The 21,266-nt window shown below is 47.9% G+C and overlaps 1 protein-coding gene across 1 annotated transcript in view; it reads left to right on the forward strand.

The window, feature by feature from the left end:
• LOC149353226 (uncharacterized) overlaps positions 1 to 18,159 on the forward strand; it is a 40,124-nt gene extending 21,965 nt beyond the window's left edge. Inside the window, exons 5-10 of the mRNA XM_089575765.1 lie at positions 1,399 to 1,533; positions 4,382 to 4,430; positions 5,313 to 5,451; positions 6,744 to 7,001; positions 12,312 to 12,381; positions 17,977 to 18,159. Of these exons, the coding sequence (XP_089431891.1) occupies positions 1,399 to 1,533; positions 4,382 to 4,430; positions 5,313 to 5,451; positions 6,744 to 7,001; positions 12,312 to 12,381; positions 17,977 to 18,159 (834 nt within the window). The remainder of the gene's footprint in view (positions 1 to 1,398; positions 1,534 to 4,381; positions 4,431 to 5,312; positions 5,452 to 6,743; positions 7,002 to 12,311; positions 12,382 to 17,976) is intronic.
• Positions 18,160 to 21,266: the final 3,107 nt, after the last annotated feature.

The raw sequence follows: 21,266 nt of genomic DNA on the forward strand, positions 1-21,266 counted from the left end.
CTCTTGGAATCCAGTCTGTTAAGGTACCATCGGTTACCGTGCCTTCGGATTATACATGCCCTGCCCATACAAATTTCTTCTTGATTTCGACTAGGATATTAACTCGCGTTTGTTCCTTGACCCAGGAAAAAATAATGGAAACTGTGTCCAGTCAGCCTCAAAATATGCGACACACCAGCCTGCTCAGCCACCACCTTGCCTGACGCAGTGTAACCTGTCTGACACCACCCCGTGGGACCGTGCCGTCGAGTTCGGTGAAGGACCCTTCAAGTGCGGCGCCTACGTTCTGGGCGGGAGCCGCGTGGCGCAGCTGACGCTCAGCGGACCCCCTCTGCAACCTGATCATGCGCACGCGCAAAAACGCGCAGGTATTTTACGCGCCCGTGCGCGAGGTGCAGGCGCAGGAGTTGAAGGCAGTGGCCAGGCCCAGCTTGCAGGACTTCGGCGTCATGCACGCCTTGCTTAGCGTCTGGTCCGAGAGCTTTCAGGTAGGAATTTATTTCGCTGCACGGATTTCTTACCCCCCACAACAGAAGTCAAAAGTGGACGAATTGGAAATGATCCGAATTGTCGGCTTCAAACCTCGGATCCCCTTGAACAATTCTTGTTATTGTCACTTTGATGCTTCGCTCTCGCTATAGGGTACGTTCATACCTAACAAAACTGCCCGAAACCGACAGACTTGCAAGACAGTACAAGATTTCCGTAACGTGTCGATATATCCATCTGGATTAAAGTACATGGCATAACGTTTATGTACTTGACCTCCAGAAGATTTATGTCAAGTACATTCTAAACATACCCGCCGCGGTGGCCCATTATTGCTACGCTGCCCGGCTACTGGCCCGGAGGACCCGGGTGCAATCCGTGCCGCAGCGGCCACGTTTCGATGAAGGCGAAGCGCAAAGGTACCCGTGTGCTGTGCGACGTCAGTGCTCTATAAAGATCCCCAGGTGGTCGAAATTACTCTGCAGCCCTCCACTACAACGTCCCTCATAGCCTGAGTCGCTTCGGTACATTAAACCCCCCATACTACACCATGCAAGTGTAAATGAAGAATTAAATAAGGATATGTCACGAGTGAATGAATACTGCTTCCAAAGTACGCTACACAGCTGAGTCGGATCTTCGCTGTTGATGACTAAAGATGATCTTCGTTTGGGGATTTGCTGCCTTGGCTGTTCTGACATATTGCGCTGTACCGTAACCTTACGTAAATACAAACCTCCGTCATCATTCTATGCACGCATTTTTGCGGAACTACGGAGTCATTTGGTTTGTTTCTATGCGGCAGCTTTCTGAACCGAAGTTGAACAAAGCGGGCGGGTACTTCGAACGGCGCTTGAAAAGGATACTGTCGAACGCGGACGAGCAAAACGTGGATTATCACCTTTACAGGTCACCGATCAACTCGCGATGGACTCTCAGAGCTGCCGGAAAGCGTTCCACGAGTTGGCTGCGCGCGCCGAGGAGTGTCCCCGTGCCATGGCGGATGCCCTCTTCGAGATCTATCTCTCGCTTAGCCAGGGAAAGGTGAGAGCCCGGTTGGCAGGCTGGCTTTAACAACAAAAGCTTAAGGGCGCTCTTAACGTCTATGCCCCTGCTCGCCTCGCACGTGGTGAATATCGCGCTAGCTATACAGGGACGGAAGGAAAAACTCAAGTGCCTGCTGGCGTAAGTAGAGGACGCTGTTGTTATACGCTCGGTCTTTAGTTTTTCACGCGTCGTGCGCCATCGAACGCCCATTAACGGGCGTTAAGTAAGATTTGCTTTCTGAATTGTGTTAAGACAGCTTCTTAATGCAGCATTCTGTACTAAAGGCAGAACAGCAGTTTTTTTTTTAGAGTGAAAGCTCTGCTCTTCCCACTACAACTCTCAAGGTCAAGTTTGGTGCGCGTTTGACCTTAAGTCGGCGGAGCGGTGGTGTGGAAAGTGACGTCATACCATGTGACTCGCTGCGGAGAGGCGCCGTAGCTGCGCTCACTCGGAGCCTCGCCGCTGTTGTACCACGTGACTAGGGGGGGGGGGGGGGGGATGAGGTATTACAGCTGCTTCGCTGGCACTTGTTCGCTCAGTCTCGCCCTGGATGAGGGGCGCGCAGAACCGGCGCGAAGCCATGCGCAACAACGCTTAACAGAGATTCGCTTGTATCACTAGGTTTAACAAGTGCTCAACCTCTTCTAGTTTTTTTTTTTTAAGTGGAATGTTGTAACCACAGTTCATGAGTTTTGTGTAGCAAAGTATGTTCACAAATTTGTGCCCATGGCGACACATTGCGCGCACCAGTGTAGTAACCTTGGTTAATTATTTGGCAGTGACACCAAAGTAGGACAGTGGCAACAAGGGGTAGCCGACATAACGAATTATGAAAGGAGGGTGCAAGAAGTTACATTCAAGTGAAATTTTGCGCGATCCTCTTTCTCGGGAGCACCCACCGGCCAGAAGCGATGGTCCTCCTTTTCCACCAGTTAGTCTCCTCTGTCTGTAGTCGTATAAGAGAAATGGCGGCTGCTTTGCATCACCCGTCTCACAGCCCGCAGCTCGCGGCTTGTCTTTTGTTATTTCTCGAAGATGAACGCCTGAAGAGTAATCACTTCGTTCCCGATGGAGTTGTTTACCAGTGTAATGCGCTGTTGGCGTCAACATTCGGCCTCTATAGGGCAGTGGTAGCGGAAATGGTAACTGGTAGACACTATATTGAAAAGTGGTGTGCTACACTTCCCAGCAAAGTTTCACTTGAATGTTCTAAAGCTGTTGTATCTGCATCATTGCGTTCAAGACCAAGCCTGCTGTCGAGATTTTCCTTTAGAAAATTCAACGTCCGGTTTGCTGTGCCTTCCCACCATTTCGATACTGTGGCCAATGCTTGCTTGCATACATGCGAGCCAGCGATTTCGCATATTCCTTATTGCGTGCCTGATCGTCGAGCAAGTAGCTTTGCGTCGGGTACATGGAGATGTTAAGATAGCTGCTCCTTGGACGGTTGCGAACAAGTGAACCGTGCTAGCGCTCGGTGCAAACCGGCGTCCAGGGAGCGCGTGCTTGCAAGGCCTATAAAGGTGTAGCACCACACGTGCGCCTGAGAGACCTCTGATGTTGGTGCACAGCTGCATGACTAGGTGTAGACGTCACTGCTAGATACACAAGCAGCTCGGTATTAAGACTTGTGATCGGCGAAGACTCTATGCATAAATACAGTACGCTAATAAGTGAACGGCGTGTAGCCTAAAGTGATTCGATGGCATTTTTAGGAACTAAATCTCAGGGCGTGAAAGGGAGGTTGGGGGAGTAGGAAGGGCCGGTGAGCCCTGAACCTGATCGTGTTTATTTTTTATTTCATTTCTTCTCGTGCTACAACCTTTTCTTCTTCCTTGGATCCCTTTCGATGCTTTCTATACATAGCGTTATTGCCTCTTTGTCGCCCTGGTCTCTGTGCAACGCTGCAGCGACACTTAATCTAGCACATCAAGAACAGCGTCCTTGTGTCGTGATAGCGAGCGCTAGTATTCTTGCTCCGCACCGCTCTGGAGCGCCTGTACTTCCGGTAAAGGCGGCACCGGCAGCGCACCGACGCCTTCGCATGTTCGGTGATCGCCCAGAAGCTACCGTCCCATATGGTCAGGGTGCGCAAGGTGATCCTTACGCCCATTCGACGCGTCTACCTGCCTCCGCAGCTGGTGTGCAAGAGCCCCCTGCTTCAGCATTTCGATCCAAATTACGCCCTGCGCATCGTCGTGCGGGACGACTATTGCAAGCTCATCTCCTCGCCTGGGTGTCTGCAAAGAGGACTCCGTCATCGCGGTAGAGGTTCATCATCGCCCGGTGAATCAGTAACCGTAGCGTACCAAAGCTGCAGTAGCTGAAGTCGCGAGAAGAAAAATGGCTGGCGGTTTAGCATTGCGAAGCACGAAATGTTGACGAAAACACATTTTTTGCAGGTGAACGCTACGCACCTCAAGGCGCGATTTAGGTGTCCACTGACCCAGGGAGCCAGTTATGCGCCTTCCTTTCTCACTGGAGAGTCTGTAGAGGCGGCACATACACAAACACTCCTGAAACCCTGAGAGTGCCGCTATAAGTGCTTTCGCACTAAAATCTACAGGAAATCAACAATTTAATGCGACAGATGTACGTTTGGAGTAGTAGTGTATCTCGATCTCACATTGATGAGCTTCCATTTGCCTATTATAATTTCAGTTCACGGCCGATTTTTCGTTCCGCTGCTGCATGGATTAAGGTGGGTTGAGTACAGAGGAGGGCACAAAACTGCGTAATGATATTTGATAGGAACATTGAGGGAAATTGGGGGATGTGCTCCTTGCGATGACAATATACAGCTCCCATTAGGTCCTGACTTCAACCGTGGTTTCGTTTTTTACAGGTGATCAAGCCTCCGCTGTCGTCCGGTTTGAAGATTCCCAGTAAGAGAAGTGAGCGCATGGCTGGCGTTCAGCCTTTACAGCGGAAACCTGAAAGATTGCGCTGTTCAAGGGGGGGGGGGGGGGGGGGGTGTTCTGTCGCCGTCGTTAGTCGTCGTGTCCCTTCGAAGCACAGCGCAATGCACATACTTGCTAAGCCGGGCTGACTAGGCGTGTAGTGATTCATTCTCAAGGTAGCATCACGACGATCAAGAAGGCAGATAGTTAAGACTGTATCAGCGACTGCAGTCTCCCACCGATGTTACGCAAGCTACCTGGAATAGCTTCTGAAGCATATTTCACTCCATGCTATGATCCTGTCACTTCAAGAATGAAGGATGCTTCCGTAAAGAATCTGAAGTGTCTGAACGACCGACTTTCTTAGTTGGCGTCCTAATTTATGCGAGATTCCGCCGGAGCACTAATACAATCGAAGGCGACTCATTTCAAAAGTTTGGTGCAATATCAAGAAATAGACGATTACTATGGTCGTGGCGGAAGCACGGTAGGTACTAGCGAGCTGAAGTAGTCTGACCCTCCAACCCCTCCTCCAGGTCTCCGACAGAAAGTGTTCGACAAATAATGAGAAGGAATACTTCGAGCTGGCGGCTTTATGTGTATTTGGTACTCAGTAATGCCTCTTGGTTGTGCCTCCTGCGAAAAGAAAGTTTCTAAATAAAAACTGCGGCATGGACCATTTTCCCCCCGCGTTTTTCAGCGTCCTCTGAAGACATTTCAACATGATGTATGTTTTGACAAAGGCCCATGATCTAACTTAAGCGTTTTTCGTTCGATGGCAGGCGTAGACTAGCTTTACACCTTACGGCGACTATGTTAAGGCTAACACCTTGTGGAGGACAAATCCTTGGAGTATTATGTGGGTTCGGGACGCAGGCGACGTACGAGCTGCAGTCCTCGAAAGGTGGCCTCCAGAGCTTCCCCTGCAACGGAGAACTCGTCTCCAAGCAGAGTCGGCGCCGATACTGGCTAAGACACCTGGTCCTCATCATGCTCAGCCGGCTTTCCATGTCCGGCAACATGGCGCATCTGCGCAGGACACCCGAGGGGTGCCCCTCCGCAGAGATTATCGGGTACTTCACATATTTCTTTTAAACCGGAATGACGCCACTGTTAGCACTCGGTGAGTTTTTTTGAAAACCGCACTGACAAAAACTTCGAACGCCAACAAATGATCTTTGTTTTATGGGCGTAAGCAGATGTCTTCTAACAAGTTTCAGTCGCAGGCGTCGAGGAAAAAATGCTTTAATGTTATTCTGAATGTTGCCCGAGGATCCTCTCGGCATTTTCACCGGAATCCAGTGACGTCAAGGTGCATTTGCCCCAGATATTCGCCGACTTCATTAGGAATGTGGTTCGAGAATGTGGTCACTAATGTGAAGCCCAGGTTGGCCGGTCGACCCTGACGTCGAAGTGCACTTCAGTGCTACACCGACAGAGACCGAAACTGCCTTTACAAAATCGTTTGTAAATAATTCACCCTGTGCACTGCCGTTTCCAGTTCATCTTCATGATTACCAGGCCCGTGAGTATCGTTCATGGCAAAGAAACTTATATACCGAAACTTTTTGTCTACGTCCTTTTAAAAGGCAGAACACTCGAAATACGTAGCAAACAGCTGCGAAGGATTTTCAGGCTGCAGAAGAGACATCGATCACTGTTTTGAGCGAAAGTACCTCTAAGAAGTGTCAACTAATGATGCTCCTCCTCACTGAAGTCAACCCCAGAAATGATCGTTGAACATCGCGTTGCCTTTGTTGCCGGGCTGCGTTAGCGTTGGTCATTGTTCTAAGTAACATTAACGCAGAACATTAATCCCCAGCAGACATCCTTGAGTTTCCGTGAACAATTCTCCGTGCGCACCGCTCCATGCTTTCCGCAGAGCACAAGGAGGCTGCTGTGTGGGATTACACCGCAAATCATCAGACGCTGCAGCAATCGGCGATAATCATCTTATATACGTTACCCTACTCAGTGCCTTACTTTCAGGCAGTACTTGGGATGCTTTCTAACGGTCTGTTAACGAACTGCGTCAGAAATAACCATTGACAGGTTGTGTGACTGCCATGTTTTAAGTGTGTAGATAATCGGCATGCTTGGAGAAATACTCTAAACTCTGCATACGGCATCTCATTCTGATTTATTGAGGAAGTAAATAAAAACAGCCACTGCATTTTTCGCAAATCAAAAGCGACTTTAAAGCGTTTCTGAAGCACCCTTACGCGCAGTGTCTTGGTAATTGTATTCATCCCAGTACAAGAAATGCCTTGAATTGTCTTCCGCTGGCCTATTGCTAATCCTCCCCAGGATTTACATCGACCGGGAAGGCGAAGACTTCGTCCTAATCCTGCGTCGCTACGAGGACGTCTTCACGACGATCATGATGGACTGGTCCGGCGTTCAGGACATGCGATGCTTCATCCAGACGGACCGCGTGGGAGAGCGGTTTCTCCAGCTCAAGGTCACCGGGAGCCGCTGGGCGCTGGAGCGCCTCAAGGAGATCGTCGTCAACCCGGCTTTCCGCGAGGTGCTGTCGCTCGTGTTCAAGCGGGAGACTTCCCAGCCGTAGGACGTCGTCGCCAGGACACGGCAGGGATGCACAAAGATTCATATATTTTTCTGCAATCTTAGAGGAATCAATTGGAATTGTGCCCGGGGCTATGTTTCCGCGCTGGTTACAGCTAGCGCCTTTCGACCGTTGCCATAGTCAGCGGCATCTGCGTAGATCACGTCTTGTGAGTTTTTAAAACGTCTGTTCAAGAGCCTCGGCCAGTTTCTCTCTGCGTTCCTTGTGATGTATGGGGTGCATTTTTTTTCGGTAGTGGTGAGATTATGAGCCTGGAGAAAAATTATTCAGAGCGCCAGCATAGTTTGAGAACGTATCTCAAAACAACAAATGTCTCTTACGAGGCGCATCCCTGAGCCGGAATCATGCAAAGCTCGGTATGAAGAAGAGCGTCGAGTCAAGAATTATGTTCAATAAAACAAGCGCACGTCTTCTCTCATACTCTCTCTGCACACTCTTCAGTGCACTGCTTTCAAATAGATTGCAGCATGTCGCCCAATTTCTTTTTATTTATTACAGTACCCACAGCGCCGTGAGGCATTACAGTGGGGGGGGGGGGGGGGGGGGAAGACGACTCAAACACAGTCGAAAAAGCAGGAAATGCAGATAAAAAGAAGATAGGCAAGCAAATGAATTTACAATCAAACAAGCAGATAGGTAACACTTTTACAATCATTGCAGAAACAAGGGCTTAATTACAATGCATATTTCGCAGTGAGGAAAAAAATATCAGTGGAGGTAATGGTAGCAATATCATGTGGGAGTTTATTCCATTCTTGAATTGTTTGGGGGAAGAAGGACATCTTGAAGAAGTTCGTTTTACACCTGATCTCTTTAATTTTAAAGGCATGATCAAGACGCGGTGAGAAATAATCGGGATGTCGCAAATAATGCTCCCTGTTAATACCAGTCTTATTGTGAAAGACAGTGTGGAGAAATTTTAGTCTAAGAAGTTTCCTTCTCTGCTGGAGTGATTCCCATCCAAGGTCATTCTTTGCAGCGGAGACGCTAAAATTTCTGGAGTAGTTGGCATTAACAAATCGCACGGCCAAGTTCTGGATCCTTTCAATCTTGTGAATATCAGCCAAGGGTCCCAGACACAACAAGCATATTCAAGTACTGGTCTAATGTTAGTTTTATACAGGAGCTCTTTGGCATTAGGCGGTAAATTGTTCGCATTTCTGCGGAGAAAACCCAGCACTCTGGAAGCCTTGCTAGTAATGGAGCGGTCTTCGTCAATTCTTTCCTTCATCCAATGTTGTCCAACGTCTCGATCTCCAACAGTGCCATCAGTTCACGATGGATCCCACGATGCTAGACTTTCAAGGTATCACCGCTTATCGACTTGTAACATCTTCTAGCGGAATTGATGGCATATATGGCGAATTTATACGGAATGCTAGAGTATAGTTCTATCATCATGAAATGCATATTCTCACAATCGTATCATCATGGTGTACTACTGAAGACTGGAAGACTGCTGGGATCATACCAGTACATAAAGCAGGAGATAAACAATCCATCTAACTATTGACCCATATCCTTCAGGTCAGCACCGCCGCGGTGGCTCAGTGGTTACGGCGCTCGGCTGCTAACCCGAAAGACGCGGGTTCGATCCCGGCCGCGGCGGCTGAATTTCTTGAAGGCGAAATTCTAGAGGCCTGTGTGCTGTGCGATGTCAGTGCACGTTAAAGAACCCCAGGTGGTCGAAATTTCCGGAGCCCTTCACTACGGCGTCCCTCATAGCCTCAGTCGCTTTGGGACGTTAAACCCCAATAAACTAAACCAAACCAATATCCTTCAGGTCAGTAGCATGCCTAATAATGGTGGATATATTTACACATCTTGTTAATTTTCTGAAGCATAACAATTCTAACAGAGCATGGCTTCCGAAAGTTTTTCCCTTGTGACACTCAACTACTTTCCTTCATAGCCTGAGTCATTTTGGGAGGTTAAACACCCATAAACCATAAACTTTCTTCACTTACGACTTGCACATCTATTTGGACTCCGCTTTTTTTTTATCTGGCTGCATATATCTTGACTTTGCTAAAGCATTCAATAAAGTTAATAACTCACTGGTATTACATAAACTATGTGTGCTAAACATGGACCCTGCAGTTCTTAACTGTATCCGTGGACTTCCTCCTCTAATTGAATTCGTCAGCATTAATGACACTGATTCCTCTACTGTACCATCTGGTTCTGGGGTTCCTCAAAGATCAGTACTTGGCCCCCTTACCATTCTTTATGTACTCTGTAACCTGAGAGTAAAATAATTAAAATCTCTTGCCAAGGAGCATGGATGGATGGATGGATGGATAGGAGCGCCCCCTTTGAAACGGGGTGGTGGCAAATGCCACCATGCTCAGCTTTTCTTCTTTATTTTTTTTTTGTTTACTGTGTTGGCATTTCTCATTAAGAATCGCCACCATCTTTACCTACGGTTTCCTACAATTCTAACCTTATGCAGTGATGTAATAGCTGCGCCAATTGCGCCGATGTGCGCCAAAAGGCAAAACCTGCTACATCCTGCTACATTTTTGTTATTCTGCGCCAAAGCTGCGCCAAACGCGTATTTTCACATTCCGAAAGCGAAACTAATATCTCGAGGTTGAAACGTCCATGCGCCCCACAATTGCGAGTGACATCAATCCTCACGTCGACATCGATCTTCATCGCCATTGCACACTTCGCGTGTAGGGCAAGTCGAACTACCGGACAATGACGTGCTTGGAAGGCTGCAGCACAAGTGGGCAGACCTTGCTTGCTGAAGGGAAAACAAGGCTTTCAGCTGCTGTTGACAAAATGTCGCCTAAGGCAGCCAACTAGGCAGTATTTTGCAGTTAAAGACTGAATGATGTTGCTCACAGAAAAAAGGCACAGAATAGGTCCACTGCTTTTTGATAGGCCAAGAAGCCGAAAAGTTGTGCTGTCGTGTACATAACTATTATTTAGTTCGAAACGTTGATAGTGTTTTTTCATTGTTTTTCTGTAAGCTTGTGATCTGCATTCTAGTCATTTTTAAATAAAAGTTCCAGTGAATTCCTTGTTGTCCATTTATAACTGCTGTCCTATAGGGGCTTGGCGGCTATAACACAGGGCTGATCTATACTTGGTCGCATAAAAGATTACATGACACTGAAGTTCTAAAATTAGTTATTTGGGCCAACATATGATGTTTCACAACTGCTTCTAATTTAATTAAATTATTGCCAAAACCACGATCTGATTATGAGGCACGCCGTAGTGGGGGACTCCAGAATTGGACCACCTGGGGTTCTTTAATATGCACCTAAATCTGAGTACACGGGTGTTTTTGCATTTCGCTCGCATCGAAATGCCCCTAACATCCTATTGAACAGCACCTTTTTGTTCCCAAAGGTTTCCTCCTTATTTTACTATTTTACTTCTCGCAAAGTCAATTTTTTCACTTGGCAATGAGCCTTGAGCTGCTCCAAAAGCTTGTTTCCCTGCTCCAAAATTCCCTTTTGGCTGCTCCGAAAAGCTGCTCCAAAATGGCTTCAGCCAATCACATCACTGCTTATGCCACATCTCTGCTTTTCAGCCACCAATCCTCCAATCGCTTTTTGCTGACTTCCACTGCAGATTTCTTTACATGACCATTGTTATCTTTAAACCCTAGGGCCTAAGGAAAAGTGACTGCGCCTGCATCGACATCCGGATGGATACCGTCACATTTGATTATGAGGTGTTCAATTGTTTCCACAGATCTACCACACACTGCACATGTGTCATCTTCTACCTTAAATTTCTTTTTGTAGCTGCGCGTTCTAAGACACCCTGACCTAGCTTCAAAAAGTAGGGCACTGCATCTTGAGTTATCATAGAAAAATTCTTTCCTGATCTGCCTTTTCCAGCATCGATATAGTTCTACACTGTTTCTTCTCCATTGAATTCATCCAATTTTTAACTTCCGCGTTTTTAACCTGTCGTTTAATGCCCTTTCTTTCTCCGTCTTCATGACCGGCATACTTACTGGTTAGTTTTCTAGTTCTTTTCCGCCACTGTGAGTCAACGCTCTTTCTGTATAAATATTTAAATACCTTAGCTGCCCACCTGTTATCGTCCAATTTCCTCAGGCGTTCTTGCCCGGGTGCCAATGCCGCCCCCTTCCGGCAGGCTGAAAACTTGGCGCCTATGTACATGTGTGTGCTGAGTGCGTGTAATGAACCAAGTTATGAGTGTACCATGTTCTGTGGTGACCACAACTAACACCTTGTCAGCCAAGGAATCTGCTGCATCTACATATACATGGTCTGTTCTGAAAGTAGTAGGACTCATTTTTTTAAACAAAATTTATTCAAGAGAATAGTACAAACGATTACAATTTTTCAAGCTACCACCCTTCCGCACCTACGCGCTGCTGCCAATGAGTTTTGCAGTTTTCGTACGCCTCCAGGAACGCCTGGACCGGAATGCTGTTTACCTCCCTCGTCACGGCCTGTTGAACCACCTCTACCGGTCCGTGATGTTTCCCCTCGAGCGTCGATTTTATTCTTGGGAATAGAAAAAAGTCTGGCGGGGCAGAGTCGAGTCTCTAGGGGGGCTGAAGCAGCGTTGACGCCTTGTGCTGGGCAAAAAATCGGGGTCCTCATTCACATGATGAAGAAGATCCTACCGGTTGGCCGTTTCCTCCTCTGACAACACTCCCGGCACCAACTTCGCGCACGCTTTCCTCATGGATAAGTTTTCTGTCACGATCTCAAAAACTTGGTTTAGAGGAATGCTCAAGTCATCAGCAATCATTCTGATACTCATTCTACGATCACTTTTAAGTAAATGTTTCACTCGCTACACATTTTCGTTGGTCTTGCTGGTCGAAGGGTGTCTGGAGCGGTCGTCTTCCTCCACTCTTTCCTTACCTTCTCGGAACAGTTCGTGCCACTCAAAAAACACCTGATCACCCGTGGAAGCGTCACCGTAGGCCTCCTTAATCATGTTGTGAGTCTATTTGCCCGTTTTACCAAGATTTACTCAAAATTTTATCGCGTATCGCTGATCCAGTAAACGCTCGACGATTCTGCGTGACGAGACGTTTCGACAGGGGTTCACAGTACAAGCGACCTCCTCTCTTCAACGGACGAGAGCCGACTGCCGATTTTCCCCAGCATTCCCAATATCCTCCTTCAACTATCCTGCACGCGCAGACCGCCTCTCGTCCGCCCGTTCGCCCAGGAAAAAACAAGTCAAACTACTTTCAGAACAGCCAGACCCTGTATATACTACAGAGGTATCATTAAGAAAACGTTTGCCCAACGGTCTGACTCTCTCTGCACGACGTTCAGCGTGGAAATCTGGGCGGATGTTCCGAGGTATCGGTGGAATGACCAGAAGCTGCCGTATATGCTCGTGAAGGTAAGTTGTTGATCCGCCTTGTCGTTCGTATGTTATTGCTAGTGTGGACAGAATGTGTCTGCCAGTTGGTGTGGCCGATAGCCTTTCGTATTGCGAGATGGCGACCGCTTCAATAATGTCACCTAGGGTGTTATGAAGACCAGGAAAAAGAATTTTCAGTCATAAAGACCCATTTATCTCGTGTGGTTATGGTGCTGGACTGCTGGCCCGAAAGACACGGGTTCGATCCCGGCAGCGGCGGTCGAATTTCGATGGAGGCGGAATTCTAGAGGCCCGTGTGCCGTACGATGTGAGTGCACATTAAAGAACCCCAGGCGGTCAAAATTTCCGGAGCCCTTCACTACGGCGTCTCACATATACTGAGTCGTTTTGGGGCGTTAAACTCCTATAAACCGTAAACCATTTCTGTGTATCTTTTTTTATTTTGCGGCCAATGTTCGCTTCAGTAGCCCTCACCTCTTTAACATTTCAACATAGAAATAATATAGGAGTGTTAGTTGCAACAACTTGTTTAGGTAAAGCGACAGCGTTTGTAAGCAGTCTATTTTCTTGAATGTACTATTGGGGAGAAAAGTGGTATACTCCACGCGGCGGGAGCAGGAGCAAAACAAAACTGCGGCATTTTGGCAAGCTAAAGTACGAAACATTGAAACAAGCCAAGCGACATGCCTGCTGACAATAAAGGTCACGCAATGGCTGTCTCGATCCCAGATGCAGCCTGTAGATGGCGTTGCAACGTAGTTTTCCTCGGCTCCGGCTGCCGCCGCGTGGAGTATACCACTTTTTATTTATTTATTTATTACAGTACCCACAGCGCCGTGAGGCATTACAGTGGGGCATTGACCCCGGTAGTACATCTAATGCGCATGTCAGCAGCGATTTGGCAACGCGTCTTCACGCGCCCGGCTAATATTATGATCATAAATGCTACCAAAGAATCTTATTTCAGTAATCCAAAAGAAATCAAGGTAGAAACTATGAGAGACGGCGTAGTGAAGGGCTTCGGAAATTTCGACCACCTAGGGTTCTTTAACGTGCACTGACATCGCATAGTATACGGGCCTCTAGAATTTCGCCTCCATCAAAATTCGACCACAGCGGCGGGGATCGAACCTGCGTCTTTCGGGTCAGCAGCTGAGCACCATAACCTCTGAGTCACCGGGGCAGCGCTTTGGTATATGCCCAAGTGCTCTAAATGAAGGTGCGTTATTCATAGGCTGAATTAAAGGGCGCCGCTTCACGAATATCCGCCGGGAGAATTTTTTTAATGAGTTTTATAGAAGCTGAGTTACCTGTAGTAAAAGTTTGATTTTCAGCGCCTTCGAGCCTTCCCCTCTCCTCGCCTCACTTTTCGCACGCTCAAAAGTCTGCGCTTCCCCGAAGGCCCCACCGCCACACTGTTAGCAAAAAAACACCCAATAGCGAGTAAATGGCTTGTCCTCTAGCGCACACCCAAAAGGAGGTTTTAAGTCGAAAGCCTTTAATGCCTCATCGTTGTAAGCAGGAGTCGTCGACAGATATGTCACGCTTTTCAATTGGTCGAAATGGTCGTGACGTCACAGTACGCGAATTTCAAACGGAGCCAATTGTACTTTGGCTAGTAACCATGAAAAAGAAAATGAAAAAGAGCGTCGAGTCAAGAATTATGTTCAAGAAAACAAGCGCACGTCTTTTCTCATAATCTTATAGTGATGCTCTAAGTAAGTGAGACTGCATTTAGTTAATTGCTTAATTAACCAATTAGCCTAATTAACCTTTCTAGTCAGACCAGATAAATAAAACCGAGTAGGAAATTGGTCGACTTGGGGAATCGAACCAGGGTCTCCGGAGTGTGCGAAACGAGCACGCTAACCGCTCCGCCATGCCAGCTTTTTTTTTCTTTATTGCATTTTCACAACGGGTACAAAGAAGTAAAACATGTCAGCAACACTTGCACTGACACGGCAGGTTAAAATTTTTTCAGTTCAACCAAGTCATCAACACATTTAACCAAGTTGGCTGATCAAGCAGTGCCTGATACACTTCCCTCAGACGTATGACACCTTCAATGAAATGCTCGCATGGAGATCTCACAACTACTTCTGCATTGTTGAGCAGATATGTGCTCAAAAGGGTTAAAAGAATGCCAGTTTACCCATCTTTGAAAACTTTCTTCTTGAAACTTCACACCGGAACACTGTCGGTCAAAACATGGATGCATGATTAAGGACTCTTTGTCCCTTGGTCAACAGATTGTTTTCTATGTAAAAAACCTGAAACAATAGATGACGTGTTTTTAGATTGTTGGGTTGCGGTTTTCTTCTGAGATGTGCTTCAAACAACCTTAAAGAAAGATTTACCGCTACACCCGCATGACATCAGGTTCTTACTGGTAGGAAAACAGGACATCCCTTATGACACTATTACATATGCTCCTTGGCCTCCATAGTTTATGAAAAACAAGGACACAATTCAACTCCGCCATGCCAGCTGGATGGTTTGGAATGAACAAAGGCGCGTCTAGTGAATACAGTTTCGTCGTTCACTCCCATCTTCCTCCCTTCCCGTTACGGCGAGGTTCAGGAGTCCACCGAGATATGCGAGACAGATACATTTCCTTTCCTCAAAACCCAATTTACCGATGAGCAAGGCGTTGAGCCGAACGGGCGATGGCGTTCTGTGGACTCCCTAGCAGCGTTGCAAGACGCTGTCGCGTTCCACTCTTAGAGGCGAAGCTTAACATCTTAAAAACACATCAGTGACACAAGCAGCTTAGAGCTTTCGCCTCACTGCACTTTATGTCAGCAAAGTGTCACCCTGAATTTTTTATTTACTCCATGTAAATGAAGTATTTTACTTGCTCCCTTATACAAGGGAGGTATTTATATGTACAAGGGAGTAAAATTTTTACTACCCACAGAAATGGAGCCCAAAAATGAAGTCATGTTTATTCATCCTCATTCAGGCTCATTCTTACAACATGTGCCGGCGGCGAAAACAGACAGTAGCTTCGAGGGCCGCCGGCAACCCACCTGCGCTGCCCTAATGTGACCCCGCGTCACGCATTCTTTTCGCCGTTTGCAAGCCCAGCGTTGGCGTAGGCAGCAGGAGTCGTCTGCTTGTCATCTGCTTTTGCTGAACGAACTCGTTTGGTTAGCTACGTTCGTAGGTAAAAAGATGTAACACTAGAACCAATAGTTCAAAACTAAAAAGGAGTCGTGGGGTAGTTTCACTGTCATGCACCACGCTATATTTGACTTAAAACCAGAGCAGAATAAGTTGAAAATGAAAACACCCCTGAAGGTAGTTTGGTATGACAGTGTTTGCTTGCATGTTAACTTCTTTAAGGCTTGACTTTTAAAAATGACTGAGAAAAAATGTAGCCTCATCAACTGATCAGTCATGAGCTCAGCATTGAAACTATGTTCTATCACAGATGTCAGTGCACGTTAAACAACCCCACGTGGTCGAAATTTTCGGAGACCTTCACTACGGCGTCCCGCATAGTCTGAGTCGCTTTGCAACGTTAAACCCCCAATAAAGCTAGCCAATAAACAGTTCCATGTTTATGCAATGCAATAAATCTCCCGCAACACCGCGAGAACCACACTGAAAAAAGCTGCAAGAATTAGGCCTAAGCGGGGGATGTAACGGGCTGGCAACACAAAGGAAGGAAGGTAAGGTATGTTTAGAGCACCGGAAGCTCCACAGGAGCGGTTCAGTTATATATCTTACTGTAGCGGAAAACTGCGACAAGCCAATATCTTGTATCGCGGCAGGTGCCCGTGAAGGAGCAGAAGTGAGCAGAGATCCAGCGACAATAGTAACCAAGGGGTCGTCACTCACCACCATTAGCAGACGACTGACCAGAAGCAGACGAGACGCTAGGTGGCGGGACGGATGGCGCAATGTTTATTTTTTTACTCCATTGGGAACTTGGACGCATTGAGACCAAGAAACTCTCTTTAAAAATGAGAGTTATAAGGAGGAGAATCCTCCTTTATGCCTAATTATTGAGTGCAGGGAGTAAAATAGGTCATTTAAACCATTTTACTCCATATTGATGGAGTAATATTGTTTTCGCATGTGGAGTTTAAAGGGTGATGCCAACCATTTAAACTCCCATTTGGGTTGGTTCATGTTTACAGTGTAGCAGGTGGCGTGTTACGCTGTTAGCTACCCGCCTGGATCTTCCCGCGGCAGCCACCTCCCAGGCTGCATTTAATTCGCTCTGCAACATGGACAACCAGTTACGCCGCCTACGACGCGGAACGCAGGAACAGCCGAAAAGAGCTGTGCTCTAAAATGCATCTTCAGCTTCCTTCACCTCTCCCCCCCACCCCCATCCACCTGCAGCTGATGTGGACTGCTGTGGATGCTCCACGTATGCCGTCGTCAAAGCGTTCTACGAAAGAACGCCTAATTTCCTTTTGGTGCTTCAATACTCCTCACTACCTATGTTCAGCGTGTGAGGAAATTTGTGACATGAATTATAAAATACATAAGCAGTCAAACCTTATTTAATTCTTCGGAAAAGACAGTGGCGGGAAAGATATCGTTCACAGTACGTACTGTCAGCTTCAAATGAAGCGCGAACAAAACAATTGAAATGAGAGCAGGAAAGCAAGATTTTAATAGGGCATATCAACCATTAGCGCACTTTGTCATTTTGATCATCAGGTGCGATGTTCACCGTGAGGAAGTGTAGTACAGACCGTGCGTGTATTTCTTTTTCAGCAGCTAATTTTTTTGGGTTCTGGTTTTGGCAGAAGTGTTTTCCTGTTCGCATTTTTGGCTGCGCTGATGTTACGTCAAATGTGTGTGTGCATGCTGATCGCACAAAACTAGGTACACATGCAATGTCGCTTGAAAATTTGAGGTTTAAGAGTGCTGGGGAAACTAAATCGTTATATGTTTTGTAAACAAAGCCACCGACTTAATACACTCTTGCCTTTTTCCAGTCTGCTGCAAAACAGAAAAGAAAAATCGCGTAGTCGCGCAATATTCGACCAATCCATGCCTGCAGCAGTATTCAAGCGCTTGCGCAGCGAAGTACTCAAAGTACTTTCTTCGAAAGCTTGAAGACATTAAGGTTTCTTTGCCTCATTTTTCGGGTTACGAAAAAGAAAAAAAAAATTTGACATCCTTTTTAAGATCTTGTGGGGGTTGGGGCATGCGTGTGGGTGCGTGGCTCTGCGGAAGACACGGCGGGCTAGGCGGACGTTCATTTGGTCGCTGTTGACTGACGCAAAACATTATGCTCGGCCCCTGGGTAGATTAGAAACGACTTTCATACTGCAGCTGATAGTAATGCAACACCAGGGTGCCTCGATGGGCCAGTGGAGGCGCTGGCATCAAGGCGCCATAAGCCGCACGGCATCAGACCGCAAACTATAACACAACTCACAGTTATGCGACCGCGTGGTAATTATACAGAGAAACAAGCGGCGGTGAGAGGGCTTCACATACAAAGCTTCAGTATCTCTTTCACAACGAGTAAAATTTGGGTGCTTCGTGGTTACGACCGATGGTTGATGCTGAAGAGGCGCGCTCGAGGACTGTAGTTCCAGAGTGCACTTCGCAGCACGCATGCGCAGTGCCCCCGTTGTCTCGCAGGTGCTGCACAAGTACGTGGCTTTGTGCGCCAGCCAGCGGATCCGCGACGGGTCGCCGCTGGACGCCCTGCGCCTGTACGCCGACTACGGAGCGCCGGCCCTGTCGCAGAACCTGAACATCAACCGGCACATCGCTGCCAGCGTGTCCGCGCTGCCGGGCCTCTACGGTGCGCAGGCCTACTGAACCTGGTCCGAGCTCAGGGACGTCCTCCATGACCTCGTAAGCAGGGAGGGGAACTGCGCTCCATAAACCTACAAGGGGACCGGAAAGCTCCAGCAATTGCCTATGCACAGAGTACGAGTTCGATGGTGATGCTGGAAACTTTACTGTAGACACCCTTTATCCGGGGCTGTAAAGGGTAGAGGAGGTGAGACTGATGGGGCGAGACAGTGTCGGTGAGGCCCAGCTCGGTAGCCGGGCGCACTAGTGCTCGCATGGTGGCCGCAGAGGGCGAGAAGTGCGTCAACCGCTCTTTGAGCCCAGTGCGATGTGCGTGCAGAGATGCTCATGTAGGCTATCGAAGTAAAGCACCATGCGGACAGCATCACAAGGTGTGTAGACTGTTCGGTGATAATGTACAACGCACGCAAAGGAAAGGTTTGTAGCCGACTCGAGGCTCTGTGCTGGGAATTTAACCAATGGTTTTGTGCCTGTGTCGCCCAGCTACAACCTAATCGGAACAAGAAATCGCAAGGTCGCTGCAGCATAACAAAAGTGATGATATTTTCTCTAGTCTGAGTTTTCGCTACAAATGAAAAGAAAATGATCAGGCGATGTTTGAACACAAAGGCCTGCGTGACAGAAGACAAAAAAAAAAAAGGTGCCGCGTTTTCGCATGTGTATACGCTCGCGATGTCCTCAGCAATTGTACCCACTCGTGCAGGTGAAGAACCTCGAGGCCAGCGGTCAGGACGTTGGGGACTTCGACAAGCTGCTGCTAATCAGCAACTATTACGCCACCCGATCTGCGTGCCAGGGTCAGGAGACCCTCGCCGAGCATGCCATGAAGATCTCCGTGTCGCTGCTGCGCTACACGGAGTACATACCTCCGGACAAGGCCTTCTACGAGGCGGGGCTCGCCTGCAAGGCACGCTGTTCGCGCAATTTTCCACCGTGCACGTACCCGTGTAGGCTAGAAAACGTCTACACATGACAAAGAAACTTTAAAACCTCGCAAGTAGGGCTATGCAAATATTCTAAATTTTTGAATATTGTATCGGATATCGTCCTATTTGTTTCGCTGAACGAATGAAATAGTGCACATTACAAAATATTCCAAACAAATCGAAGGCAATCTAAAGTGTTCGAATGGTTTTCGAACAGCAGACGCAATTTTTGAATCGGGCACGTCATACTTCTCTTCAACGGCTGTTTCAAAAACAGGGCCCCCTTCGCTGATGTAGTACAGCTCTGCCTTGGTTGGTGTGCAGGTTCAGCGCCACGACGCGGTGCATTCGTGTGGCCGCGCTCGCGGTGCCGACATATATGGCCTTCAAGACTGGGTGACGTGTGACTGGGTTCAGCCAGGCCCAGCAAACCCTGCTTTCATGCCTGACATCGGAGGCCATGGCTCATAACTCTCGTCCCTGTCATCAAATGAGATGTGGCGCTAGTTCGTTCACCGTCGTCGTCAGCAGCAAAGGGTAATTTCCCGAGGCGCATGAAGTGACGACCACAGAATGAAAATGCTGACTTCGTGCTGCGTGCCTCGCAGTTGAAATCACTGTTGCGTCCTTCGATAGCTACAGCTTTAACTCCAAGAGTTACAGCGCCGCCGCTAGCTGTTCTCTGTTTCGCATGGATATTCGTCTTCTTCGAATATTTCCACAAGTAGCGAATGATCATACGAATATTTGATTGGTATCCAGTTCGGTTCTTTCATTATTCGATTCTAATTCGATATATAAACTATTCGTATTCGATTCGGTTTCGAAAAAAAGTATTCGCACACCCCTACTCAAAGGACAGAAGCTCTACAGGAGAACATGCCGGTGGAACTTGCCATTCCTACTTGCGCGCTGCCACCTGCAGACAGAAGCAGAGCAAGAGGAATCGTGGCGAGGGAGGCCACTGTGTGCTAGAACTGTCACCGAGAGCGGACAGCAGGAACCCTTTGCTTCTTTTTTTATCGCTTCGCTCTTTGTCACGCACTTTATAGATGATTGGCAGGCGGCAGTGTGGCCTCTGTTGCCAAACCCGCTCTGAGACAGCGTGGAAGGTGACATGCACTCTCTTTTCTTACCAGGCAATGAACAGAGAGGGAATGGCCTTCGTTTTCTGGAACCATTACCTGGACATATGCGAAGTACGTTGCCCTCGGAGCATCAGATGCGCAGTGCACGCCTGTTTCTTGTAAGAGTGCCATACGCACGCATCTAGTAGGGATTACCTATGAAATGGTATTGGGGAGGCGGGGGGGGGGGGGACTTCACTGCCAGCCGAACACGCAACAGAGCATGCTGTGTCTTCAGTAGCCTTCTGTTTTGTTTTTCTACTTTTCTAGTATTCGTTACTTCAGTGCGGGGCATTTTACCGTGTTCGCCAACGAATAATAATTTTGGTTCGAAAACATTGAAGCGCGGCGTTCTATTTATCCTGAAGCTCAAAACTTAATTGGTATTGGCAATCGGTATTGCATGGTCTATTAGGGACAGTCGTGGTGGAGGGCTCCGGATTAATTCAGACCACCGGAGGCGCGCTGACAACGCACAACACGCGGGAAATTTTGCAAATCGCCTTCATCGAAGTGCGGACGCCATGGCAGGGATTCGATCTCCCGACCTTGCAATCAGCAGCCGAACGTTAGAGCCACTCAGTCGCCGCGGCGAGTCTCAAAGCTTAATAAACGTCAGGACGCCACATTGAAGAGGAGGCTCCATTCGCGACAGCGAGGCACATGCTTTTTCGAGTGCGGTATTACGCTTACGTTCACGATATCGCGAATGCCACGCCACCCTGCTAGTATTTCGAGATGAAAACTTCAGTTTACATTGAAGTGCATGCGCTTTAGCTTACTGATGGGGCGAGACAGTGTCGGTAAGGCCCAGCTAGGTAGCCGGGCGCACTAGTGCTCGCATGGTGGCCGCAGAGGGCTACCACGCCAGGGAAATGACTGTGCCAGCGCCCAACGGTAGTGGTACACGGTGTTGAGACGCGGGCTCTCAGTTGCCGTCGGGACGCGGGTCCGCTGTCGCCGACATGCCGGAGCAATGAATAGACGGGGGTTGATAAGGAGTAGCGTGAAAAAAAGGTATATGAATTCACATATTTACAAGCAACGAGAAGCACGA

The sequence above is a fragment of the Amblyomma mixtum genome, chromosome 3 (assembly GCF_055824585.1).
Source record: "Amblyomma mixtum isolate Tamu chromosome 3, ASM5582458v1, whole genome shotgun sequence".
Taxonomy (NCBI): Eukaryota; Metazoa; Arthropoda; class Arachnida; order Ixodida; family Ixodidae; genus Amblyomma; species Amblyomma mixtum.